This window comes from Atheta coriaria, unplaced genomic scaffold (genome assembly GCF_025399875.1).
Source record: "Atheta coriaria isolate IRGN ID8LTWV9N9 unplaced genomic scaffold, Caltech_Dcor_3.1 hic_scaffold_1_pilon, whole genome shotgun sequence".
Lineage (NCBI taxonomy): Eukaryota > Metazoa > Arthropoda > Insecta > Coleoptera > Staphylinidae > Dalotia > Dalotia coriaria.
This window is the reverse complement of record NW_027045443.1, coordinates 6,099,693-6,111,116: the sequence shown is the minus strand read 5'-3', so window position 1 is coordinate 6,111,116 and position 11,424 is coordinate 6,099,693. Positions and strand designations below refer to the sequence as shown.

Sequence of the window (11,424 nt, the reverse complement as noted above, 5' to 3'; positions counted from 1 at the left end):
GCTTTTGCTGGTATTATAAAAAGTTTGGAAATTGTTATACAAGTTGTTTTACAAGACCTGCGGTATTATAAAATTTTGGCAGATAGGTTCGATCAAAATCGTCATTTGTAGAATGCACACTGCTGGATGGAACGCCGCCGCGCGGCGGTGTAAAAAGGTACTACATTTTCTATTCAGTCAAACCTCTTTAAAATACCAAATAATTCTGTTTAATTTAATTTATGTATGTACTAGATAGTGTTATGTATTTTGCTTGTATCGTAGTACTCATCTCCGTGTGTGTTAAAAGTACCAACAAGTAAGAGCGCGCTTTGACAACAGCGCCACCCAAAAACGACTACTATAATAAAACAAAAATTAATAACATTTATCACTTCAGTGCTTCAACTACGGACGTTATTTTAAAGCCATTATATCCATAAAATTAAGAATTAATTTCTAAAAGAATACAGTGTATTACAGTGTATACAGTGTATGAATACTAGTTGGAAACTGACTGTTGCATTTGCTTCAAAAACTACCTCATCAAATCTTACCGAATAACGAACGTATTGTTGCATCAATGCTTTAAATTGGGTAACTATGATTTCTGGCAATGTGTAAGTGTAAAAAGTAAGTAAGACACATATTTGTATTTGCGAGATATTGGTTACGCTGTGGGTGCACGAGCACCAGCTTATCGGAGTTTATCATCGAATCGTTTTACATTTCAAAACATTTGAAAATCATGCTAAAAATTTATTTACATTAAGCCCGCAATTACGACATTAATGGGTAAAAATTAGAGACACTTATTTAGAATACTCCAGATAATTGCGTATTTTTCCTACTGAAATACTCATACACTGGAATAAATTATAACTCATTTTTCAGACCAATCGGCTGCAAATTTAATTCAGCATCGATTGATATACCAACGTCTAGTTATCATAAAAAATTATAACAAAGCTTGCTTGTGTCACAGTTCATATACAGTGGAATTATGTTAATCTTGCATCATTCTGTTAAATTGAGAATAGCGTTAATTTCTCCATAATTACAACATACAATTCTGATATATATTCATAAACTACATAAAGAAACGAAGCTGAATTTAAAAAAAATGAACGTCCCAAGCATTTTAAATGTGATTATGTATTTCATAAGAAAAATATTTCTGTCGCTATCGCTTCGAAGCGGTCTCTGAATTAAAATGGTTTTGTTACTAAAAATGAATCATTAAGTAAATAATAATTAGAACAGCCAGTTAAAATTTCAGGGCACGGAATGTGCAAGTCATATAGAATATTGGATTTTCCTCTCTAGGATTTAAACAAATATACCAACTTCAAGGTTGGGCGCAATGTAATATTCAACCGTACAATTACAATGCTTGTTGTGCAGGAACTGCAGGAAACAGAACCTAGCAAGACATTAATCGATTTGAAAAAAAAAAACAAGTCTGAAGGTTTAACGAACTTAAATTCAAACTGAAAAGTATTTGATTTCGCCATGATTACTACATCGTTTTGTCTTAAATTAGACATCTTTCATTCGTAAGACATAGTCACTTCATTTCACTTATGTGTAATAACCACAGTCTCGCATAAAACTATTGTTTATTTGAATACATAATATTTGAAATTATAAAAAAACAATGACCATTTGCAACCATTAAAATGTAAAACTGTATTACAACTGTTGATGTACTCAGATTTTAGAATATATCTGCTATGTTGCGTTTAGTTATGTATCTGTAAGTATCTCGGATGGAATGACGCGAAATAAATTGTAACCTGATTTGTTCGTTATCTCAAACTTGCCATTAGAAATCAACGACTAATGGTATGATACAATATTATTTTATTTATGTTAATAGAGTTTATGTAATGGTAGTTGGTATTGTTTGAAGCAACTATTAAGTATCGATGGCAAGCACGCCACCTTCGTGCTGGCTAAGAATGTTACATTCATATGCCTAGGCTCTGTGCAGTATTAACCAAACCAAGTAGCAGTACTCGTAAGTACTTCTAAAAAGCCGCAGCTCGAGAGACAACAAGTCCCAACAAATTCCAACTGAATGTGCCCTTCTTTCATGTTTGTGACATTTCGGAATTAAAGAAAAAAAATTATACAATCAAAGTAAGTGTAATCAAATATAGGAAAGATTGGAAGTCAAACAGTAACTTAACTTAAGTTCGTAACAATTTCTGAGTTTAGTTATAATTGATGAATATTTAAACAAATTGAATCTGCGAGTAAATTATGGTATCGGAAATGTGTTTAAATGTTTTTACTTTAGAACTTTAGAAGTTCTGATAAAATATAAGTGAAATCTGTTGAGCTAAATTGAATTCAGCTTCCAACATTGTACTATTTTCAATTTACTTTACTAACGTTTATTTAAAAAGTGATGTCAAAGCTGAAGAATAAATTTTAATTACTATGCATACAATTTTTATTAGCACAAACATTGTGAAGATTTATATATATAAATATATATATATAACTACATATAAACATGAATAAATTTCAAACAAATAATCAGAAACAATAGCAGTAACATTTTAGTGAAGGGAGCACGTTCGTATCGGCAACGTTTAAATTATCAATTTCAGTGTGTCGACTCGTCGTTGTCCCCCTTTATCACTTTCCCATATTGCCTACATTCACTCCACTCCACCAAACATGCATGTAAGTCATACCTTACTCTAATTAATAGCATGCCTTAATTGTAAAACTCTACCCGTTAAACGATATCCAAATTACCAATATATAAGCTGCGATCAATCGAAATTCAAGGAAAGCCTTGATCGTTATGTTAATATTTTCATAGTTAAACAACGTTGCCTTCGAGCAATCTTTTTATCAAATTTATCATTCTGCTTTGGTAAAATTCTGGCATTTCTGTCTCGCGATTGGCATTCTATTTCGTAAAATAGTATCACATATTGTAAAAATGACTGAATAAATAGTTGTAACCAACGGTAACATGTAATCTTTCTTATGTGAACAATGACTTTTGGTTTGTTTTAAAATCTGTGATAGGACTCGTCGTTGAAGGAATTGTTCGCGACGATCCGAGTCTATGTTAAAATTGCGGATATAAAATAGTTACACGCCACCCAAACGTAACTTTTTATATGAAATTTTTTAATTCGTGCTTCGAATCGTCGTAAAAAATTACGACAACGAATTCTGCGTGGTAAAGCATGCGTGTGTGGAGTTGTGCTGAGTGATCGTCCTGCTAACATTCGATTTGCGCACACAAACCGACGCTTCAAATATTAATTTGCTTGCGTACCAGACGCACATGATTATTTGAAGTCACACATGCACGACAGAACAAAACCTAATAAATAATAAATTACCTATAAGAATTTACCTTTCTTTGTATAGCTAAATGTAGATTTGCAGTTTTTTCTAAAAATTAATTCGCGAGCAATTATCAACTTATCGTTTTCGCACTTTTTAGAGCTACTTGAGCTTTTTTGGTTGCCGCACGTAAATTTTACATATCCAACTAAATGTTTCTACAGACGTTACCATTTGTCGCGTGAGCTATAATTATTTTCGGTGGTCGGAGAAATGGATGCTTTCCGTTCGGCTCCTGGTGCTGGTGAAAAGGGATTATCCCTCTTGTTCAACTCTAAAACAATTATGTTACACGTATATTAAAGTTGACTCTAGTCAACAATAGACAGAAATTTTACCTGCTATGGCTAAGAGCATTCGCCGTCTGCAACCAAAAATGTTCACGCCCAGCGTTACCAAATCTTTATCGCTGATAGAAGCGAATGTCTCAAGGTCCACCTCATGCGAGTTGAAAAGCGAAATGTACTTTTCACATCCGATGGATGTAAGAAGTGTGGGTAAATCGGGCCACTTGCTACTCATTATCCGATTCATAACAAATCCGGGTGTGTATTCCATGCAATTCGAAGTGTTTAGCTTGGCCGGCGGGGATGGAAAGTCCTTCGATGGAGACTTCCACACCTCATCATTCTGATACGAATAAATGAATATAATTTTGAGGAGTAATAACATTGAAGTGGTACCTGTTCCGAAGTAGTATTTACTTTGTCGATCAACGGATTCGGACTGGTGTGGCTGATGCCATAACCGGCCCAGTTGCTATTGGGATATCTGAACTGATTTCCGCTGGGACGATTCTGCATAGCAAGAAAACCAGCCATTCGCTTCGATTCATACTCGCTAGGTTTGGCTTCCTGATCAACAGGATTTTTGTACTCGTTGAGATTTAAATTGACGAGGCCTTTTACGGATTCATTGTAATTGCGTTGGTAGTACGGTTGTTGTTTTCGAGGGCTCTGCGCTGGACTAGACTTATTGGAGAGCGAGCCGTTGCTAGAAATAGTAGAAAGCGAGTAGTTGTTGCCATCGCGGCTTTTTTCCAACGAAAGCGAACTGGCAGAGATCTGCCCAAGGGAATAGTAACCGCTGCTGCCCATAGAGTTCTGGTTCTGGCTGCTGGTGTTGGACTTATTGTTGAACGGAAACAGTGACTGTCCCATAGAAAAGCCCATGAACGGTTGAACAGATTGAGCTTGGTTAAACGAAGCAGGCGGGTATTGCCACGTTGGGGAAGTTAGGCAGGATGTTGAATGGGGTTGCATTGGAGTAGGTGTGAGGAGATCATGAGATCGCATGTGATAACTAGGCGGAATATCGGCTACAAAATTAGGCTCTTCAAGTTGAAGCACCATGTTGCGAGCTCGGTAAATATTAGCTAAGCACATTAATGAAATAAGCATAAATAAAGAATAATTAATTTTGAATGCAATAAACTCACTCGCATTGCGTTCGGCACCTTTAATAATGCAAACCATCGAATTTTGTTTGCCTTTGACTCTGAGATTAACGCTGACGTCACACTTGTTCTGAATCTCCATCAGTTTATCTGATTTGTAATTGGCTGGATTACCAGGCAGATCAAACATCAAAAGTATAGGCAATGATCCCTATGTGCCGGAAAGCAAAGCATGGTAAATGTAAATAAATTACTAAATTCAGCAATACTCACAGTTAAAATTTGGCGAGCAGCGTAAACGTTATGAATGTTACCCGTGATCGTAACGTTACTTTTTTTCAAAATTGGTATGTTGGGATCATGAGCATCTGGAAATAGGATTTTAGTACCAGTTTCTTGCATTATTTCCTTGAGATTTTGATGATTTGCTCCAATCACCATCGCGTGGTGTATTGGCGATATTTCCATTGTCATTTGAATCGGAATTTGACTCTAAAAGCAAATGTCTCAAGTTAGGAACAAAGAAATATATTAGAAGTTGTAGGATTCACCGCTAAATGCTCGCAAAGATATTCCACCAACAACATAGTGGCCTTTTTTACTTGATCGATTTCCCATTCGACGCCCTTCACCAGCACTAAAGTGGCATGCAGTTTTGGCCTTGTCCTCAGTATCATCTGCACCCCGTATTGCTCCTGGATTTTAACCAGATAGCTTTCAGTGGGATCTACGTTTTGCGACATGATTGGCAGCTCAAAGCCAAAAATAGCTGGAGTTTTTTGCTGAAAGAATCAAAAGACAAGATACTCTAGTTTGAACACTTAGAACACAACAAGAACTTACCCTAACACGAGATCTGGCCAATTCAACACCTTGTATATCTCCAGCAATAGACACCTGATTTGATTTCTCGTTTGGATTGGAACGATTTGAGTCCGGAAAATGAACGTGGCACTGGGTCTCTTCCATCACGCGACGAATGCTGAGTCCTCCCTTGCCAATAATATGCGAGTGGTCAGTATAGCTGACGTCCATTTTCATTGTTACACGGTTACTCTATTGCAAAAATGAACTAGTTATATACATATTGCTTGAGTAGGGTTGAAACTGGCATACTCTATTGTCCAATACAGTCATGATGCGTTCCTTGGCGGCCAACACGTCATCTTCTCGCCCTGCAATCCTTACGCGAGGATCTTTCTTGGACTTGGCTCCTATTTTCAATTTTTTCGGCCATGTTATGAATGTATTAGTGTCCGCCATTATCTACACAGAAAAAATGTCCACAATTTATTTAAAAATTAAGATCAATTTAAAAAAGTTTTACCTGCTCAAAAAATATATCAGCCGGCAGTGGTGCCTCATTGTCACCTGGTAAACAAAGCAAGGCATTGAAAGATGATAAGTTTTCGAAAATCATTAATTGTATCAAAACGATTAAGCATTGCATACATACCGCTGAGCATTTGCTCCAATTGTCCGCGATCAACGAGGAAACGGTCCTTGTATAACTCTGTGGTGTCCTTCAGACCGATCTTGGTAGCGAAGTCCCGCAAATCCTCCCGTGAGTCCCAGCTGGAGGTCCATCCAGAGTTGGTGGTACCCGATTCAGATACTTCGGATTGCGTATCAGAGCCACGCATATCAGTTGCACGCGGTTGCAAAAAATTGTACGACATTTTTGCAGATGGCGAGCCGCGACCTTAGGCGACCAAGCACGTCGTAAGTAGAGGTATCGCAAGAAGCGACCTGTGTGTTCCGGGATTGAGCTGGGTTACGAAACGGCACCAGCGAGCATTTGCCAAATTGTTCAGCCACGCTTTTTTCTCTCGGGATGGTGACCGCTCGACGATTCGCTTTAATGATGGCGTCCTATGTTCGTGTGCAGCGTGGCTTGTTGACTTTTTTACGAACCCGCGGTGACTGAACGATTGCTCGAGGCAAATGCAACTATACGCAGAAACTCTCGCCATCCGTCCGCTGAAATTATCGCCTCGCAGTGGTCTTTATCAATCCGAATTGAAAGACTTTCAGAGGACATAGTAATGGCGCAGAATTCAAACATTTTCAGTAATAATAGTAATAATTTTTATAATGTAATTTTTGGCCCGGTAACTGTTTAGACTTTCTTTGTAATAGAAGAAACGCATAAAAGAAAAATAATTGACACCGCAATTAAACTTTATCTTTGTATCATCTTAAAACATATTATTAATAAAAATGTATACTTGGTACAACCGTAGCAGTAAGCATAAAAGTTAGCAACTTAAAAAATAAGTGTCATCATTTTTTTGCGTGTGCTGGAGACTGTATTTGCATTAAACACACGAAATGTAATTACAGATAATATTTCATGACTTCTACTGATTTTCAGTCTTGCTTCGCACACGTTATTAACATCAAAGTAGGTGAATCAAACCGGTTCTTTAAATTCGACTTCACTACGTTTCCTTCGCAAGAGTTTTACGCTACATTTGATCACTTCTGTGTAACCTTGGCGAAGAACCAACAACCTACAACAGCGAACAGCGTATTTTTATTCATTGTTTGTTTCATCAAAATGAAATCCAGCACAGTAGTACTTCATGAATTCCATACTTTCGATGGAATTGGGGTAAGAAAACGTCATTTACAAATGAATATTATTTTCACCTGCATTTGCGTCGACAGATTGAAGACCGTGACCTACAGGACCTTGAGGAAGACATGGTCGAAGTTAAAGTACACTATTGTGGAATTAATTTTGCGGATTTCTATACGATTCATAAGTTAGCAAGCGATCAGCTACCAGCTGTTTTAGGGATTGAATGTTCTGGAGTAATAACAAATGTTGGGAGCAGCTCGGTTCCTTTCAAAGTGAGTGGAAACTAAAAGAGCTGAAAACTTATGTATTAAATTGATATTGTTTCAGGTAGGAGATAGGGTTATTTGTTATGATTTCAAGGGTGGATTACATCGATCCATTGTGCGAATAAAGCACGAGAAGTGCTACGCGGTACCGGAAAACATTGATCTAAAAACTGCAGCGTCGATTTTCGTAAATTACCTAACCGCTTGGTGTGCGCTCTTCTCTCTTGGAAACATAAAAGATGGCGAGTCCGTCTTTGTCTCATCATGTGGAGGTAATCAAGTCTTTATTTAGCAAATTATGGCGAATATCATATTTTAATTACTCATTTCTCGCAATCAATACGAACACTCTGGTCACACAAAGGAATATCACATCTTGTGTGATAAATGAAATTATTAGCTTAAGAGGTTTCTGATTACGCATTTAATTCAGCATTAAACTGCTTGCGTATGTCTTGTTAATATAGCAGGAGAAAGAAAATAACAATCAAAATTCTCAAAACTTTATTATTAGACTTTAAAAAAACTTTGATTCACAAAATTACTACCTAATCATATTGATAAAAGTGTGGTACTCTAAATTCAAATTTTGAAACATTATCCTATCTTCCATATACATAATTTCTTATGTTTGGTCAATTTCAGGAGGTGTTGGTTTGGCCATAATAGAACTTGTAAAGTCAAAGAAAGATGTTACGATTTACGGCACTGCATCGTCTGCAAAACGAAACTTTCTTGAAAGCAAAGGAGTGCATTTCGTCGAGTACTCTGAAGTTGCCGCTCTAGAAGAAAATTTTGATTTGATCATCGAATCAATGAATACTGAAACCAGAAAAGTCCTAACAACAAAATTAAACCCATTCGGACGAGTTGTTATCATTGGTGCTAAAGGTATGATCCCCGGATCCAATGCAGCGGAAACAAGCGCTGACCCGAACATTAACCCAGTGGATTTAATTTACGGAAACACTGCGATTGCCGGCTTGCACATTGGACTCCTGGCCGACAATTATCCCCAATTAACACGCATTGCCCTGAACTCGATATTTACTCAACTAACGCCCGAAAATCTTGAAATTAAAATTTACCCTTTCAACGACGCCAAACGCGCCTATAAAGAGTTGGCCAACCGCACCAACATCGGCAAAATAATCTTGCAAATTTGAGTGCATGTGTAAACTATTAAACTATTAAATTGTTAATTTACCATTGTGTGCGTCAGAAAGACACAAACAGTGATGTGACATTTTCAAATCGATCCACTGTGTCCGTTGCAAAAATATGATACAAATATAAACTAAATCATAATTTTGGTGAGTTATAAAATGAGTCAAAACCCGTTGTTAGGCAATAGACAAATCATGCACAAGTTTCGTGCGCGCTTCATTTAAGAGTCGTAATACTAACGAACGATTATCGTTTAGTTCTTGTTCGCCGCGTTGAGAATTATCGATGTGATGTAGTTGGGATCGTCGTGTGTGTCGCCCACCCACCACATGCACAGCGCATTCTCGTGGACGCTATTGCTACGGGCATGTTGCAGAGGGTCTTGAGTGTGATGTTGTCCGCTCGCCGTCGCCAGGACCGGCTTGAAGGGATGGAAACTGACACCATTCACACAGTCGGTATGTAGCGGCAACTGTAAATAAGTTTAAAATAGTAATTTCACTATTGCAAGCATAGCGCGGCTGCACACATACCTGCACATGTGTAGTTGGTACAGTTTGTTGCTCGACGTTCCAAACCTGCACCTTACCGTCGGTGCCGCCGGAGGCAAGCCATTTGTCACAGCTAGATACGTCCAGGGTGATTTTCTGGTTGGTGTTCGCCTCGCGTGGCAACGAGAACAACGGTCGGCCTGGCACCTAAAAGAACAAACACCATGAATTTACTCCGATCGCTACGCGTCGCTCTCATATTTCCTTATAGACGTGGCGGGTTGATAGAAGTTTTTGATTGTCTTACACGTAGATCCCAGCAGATAACCTCCTTGTCCTTGCGACCGCCACTGTAGAGGCGCGTACCGCATCGCGAGAACGCCATGGTTGTGACGCCGCCTTTGTGCCCTTGCAACTTACACAGGTGTCGGAAGGAGCCGTCACTCTGGCTGACCAGCTCAATTGTGTTTTTCCATGTACCTAGAAAGATTCGCACAAACAAATATAAGTATTAAGATACTTTACCAAGTTAGATAGCAGTTTATTTACCTATCGCAACAACCCCCGGCTGCGCCAAGCTGGCAACGACGCACGATGCGGGATGGGTGACCGGATATTCAACGCACTGCCGGCCAGGCCGACTCGTACTAAAAATTTTAATATTCTTCTTATAACCACAAAAGATATTTTGACCGTCAGCTGAAAACGTTACGCTAATTGCAGCTTCCAGTTCATCTAGATTGTTATAACCCCTGTATGAACAACGCAGTTCGCCGCTAAACGCGTCCCACAGGTGTATTGGACCTTCATGCCCAGATGCTGCCCAGCTAAAAACAACAGAAATTTATGCCAATCCTCATTTAATCATTGTGTCAACATATTTAAAAAACACAAGCTTTGCCTGCAAGCATGAACAACAGAAGTCTGTTTATTTTGAATGCATGATCAGACCTTCCCGGGTAAACATTGTAATTGTTATACAAAAAGAAACATACCAGCAAGTGGCAGGGGAGCTGCTATTCATTCCTGGATACCAACAATAATCATAAATCAAACCGCTCTCAGGCACAGTGATGGCAGGAGTCATGGGCATAGTTTGTCTGCTAGTCGCAATTGCATCCACATTATATAAATCAGTCGGCAGTTCGAAGACGTGGGTGCCAGCACCACGTACAACCGCCAGCAGGCATGTGCCGTCCGGCGACCACTTGCAGGATCGCAGATAATGCTGGTCGTCGTAGTTGGGCCACTGTGCACGAGCCAGCTCGACGCTAACGTGCTCGAAGTTATAGTTGGCGCATTGCACATAGTGGCTGCCTAGCAATCCGCTCATATTGTAGTCAATCGGCGCGCCGACCACCGTCGCCTCGTCGTAGATCACCGGTGACTCCATCATTGCGTGGAGCGTTCTTCACCACCTTTGCACACGGGTGCTCGATAACACTATTCGCGGACCTATCTTAACCTAAAGACGGACAAATATCGACTAGCGATCACGCCAGCAATCGTCCAGGCACAATAAAAGCTTTCGATGCCATGTTCGCGATACTGTATTTCCCTCTCCCTTTTGAATCACTGACGTTTCACTTGGCGACGCGTGCGCGTTCCCATAGCAAACATTGTTTGTATAGTTGCTGTATTTGATCGGTTTTCAAAATATTGAAGTACCTAATTTAAAGCCGTAACAGAGAGAATAAATTTCCCTGCTGTAATATATTTGCTAACATTGAACTTTTCCGTAGAAACAAAAAAAAAAACTAGCATTAAATCTTAGTCTTCTGCGTTCGTCAAATTGCCATTTGTAATTCATGAATAGCAATCAATAATAAAGTCATCATCTAACATATTAATGATTGAATGATGATAAGTTCCTGCAGCGGTAATAAAAATCCGATCATTAACAATCACATCATTTTCGATCAGTTTGATTGGCAACCACAACAGTCTGAAACTCAATTATTTTGACAATTTTCAACATCAACACTTTGTTTGCAAGAGCGTTACAAATCATGCAATCCTGCGAGAAACGAATATATTGTGATTTTGATTGCGATGATTACAGACCGAATGCCAAACCCACTTCAATTGAGATTGCAATTCGGCGTTATTTTTAATCCGACATATACACCGAATATATTCCGTTTTTTTTTTTCATCAAAGTGAATG

General features: G+C 38.7%; 3 protein-coding genes across 3 annotated transcripts; 1 reads left to right on the top strand and 2 right to left on the bottom strand.

Annotated features, from left to right (window-relative positions):
• Positions 1 to 72: 72 nt before the first annotated feature.
• Positions 73 to 8,908, top strand: LOC135796966 (synaptic vesicle membrane protein VAT-1 homolog). Its single transcript, XM_065309112.1, has 5 exons — positions 73 to 612; positions 7,125 to 7,364; positions 7,421 to 7,606; positions 7,662 to 7,872; positions 8,246 to 8,908. Exons 2-5 carry the CDS (start codon positions 7,311 to 7,313, stop codon positions 8,764 to 8,766), a joined length of 972 nt encoding a protein of 323 aa, XP_065165184.1. The 5' UTR covers positions 73 to 612; positions 7,125 to 7,310; the 3' UTR covers positions 8,767 to 8,908.
• On the bottom strand, positions 2,875 to 6,714 carry BicC (protein bicaudal C). Its single transcript, XM_065306239.1, has 10 exons — positions 6,207 to 6,714; positions 6,078 to 6,121; positions 5,867 to 6,016; positions 5,594 to 5,806; positions 5,302 to 5,532; positions 5,024 to 5,242; positions 4,793 to 4,961; positions 4,038 to 4,729; positions 3,693 to 3,984; positions 2,875 to 3,628 (listed from the first exon to the last, which is right to left on the bottom strand). The coding sequence occupies exons 1-10, from the start codon at positions 6,427 to 6,429 to the stop codon at positions 3,522 to 3,524; spliced, it is 2,340 nt and encodes a 779-aa protein (XP_065162311.1). The 5' UTR covers positions 6,430 to 6,714; the 3' UTR covers positions 2,875 to 3,521.
• WDR79 (WD repeat domain 79) lies at positions 8,090 to 10,823 on the bottom strand. Its single transcript, XM_065309062.1, has 5 exons — positions 10,254 to 10,823; positions 9,808 to 10,085; positions 9,566 to 9,738; positions 9,301 to 9,465; positions 8,090 to 9,239 (listed from the first exon to the last, which is right to left on the bottom strand). Exons 1-5 carry the CDS (start codon positions 10,652 to 10,654, stop codon positions 9,021 to 9,023), a joined length of 1,236 nt encoding a protein of 411 aa, XP_065165134.1. The 5' UTR covers positions 10,655 to 10,823; the 3' UTR covers positions 8,090 to 9,020.
• Between the last annotated feature and the right edge of the window lie 601 nt (positions 10,824 to 11,424).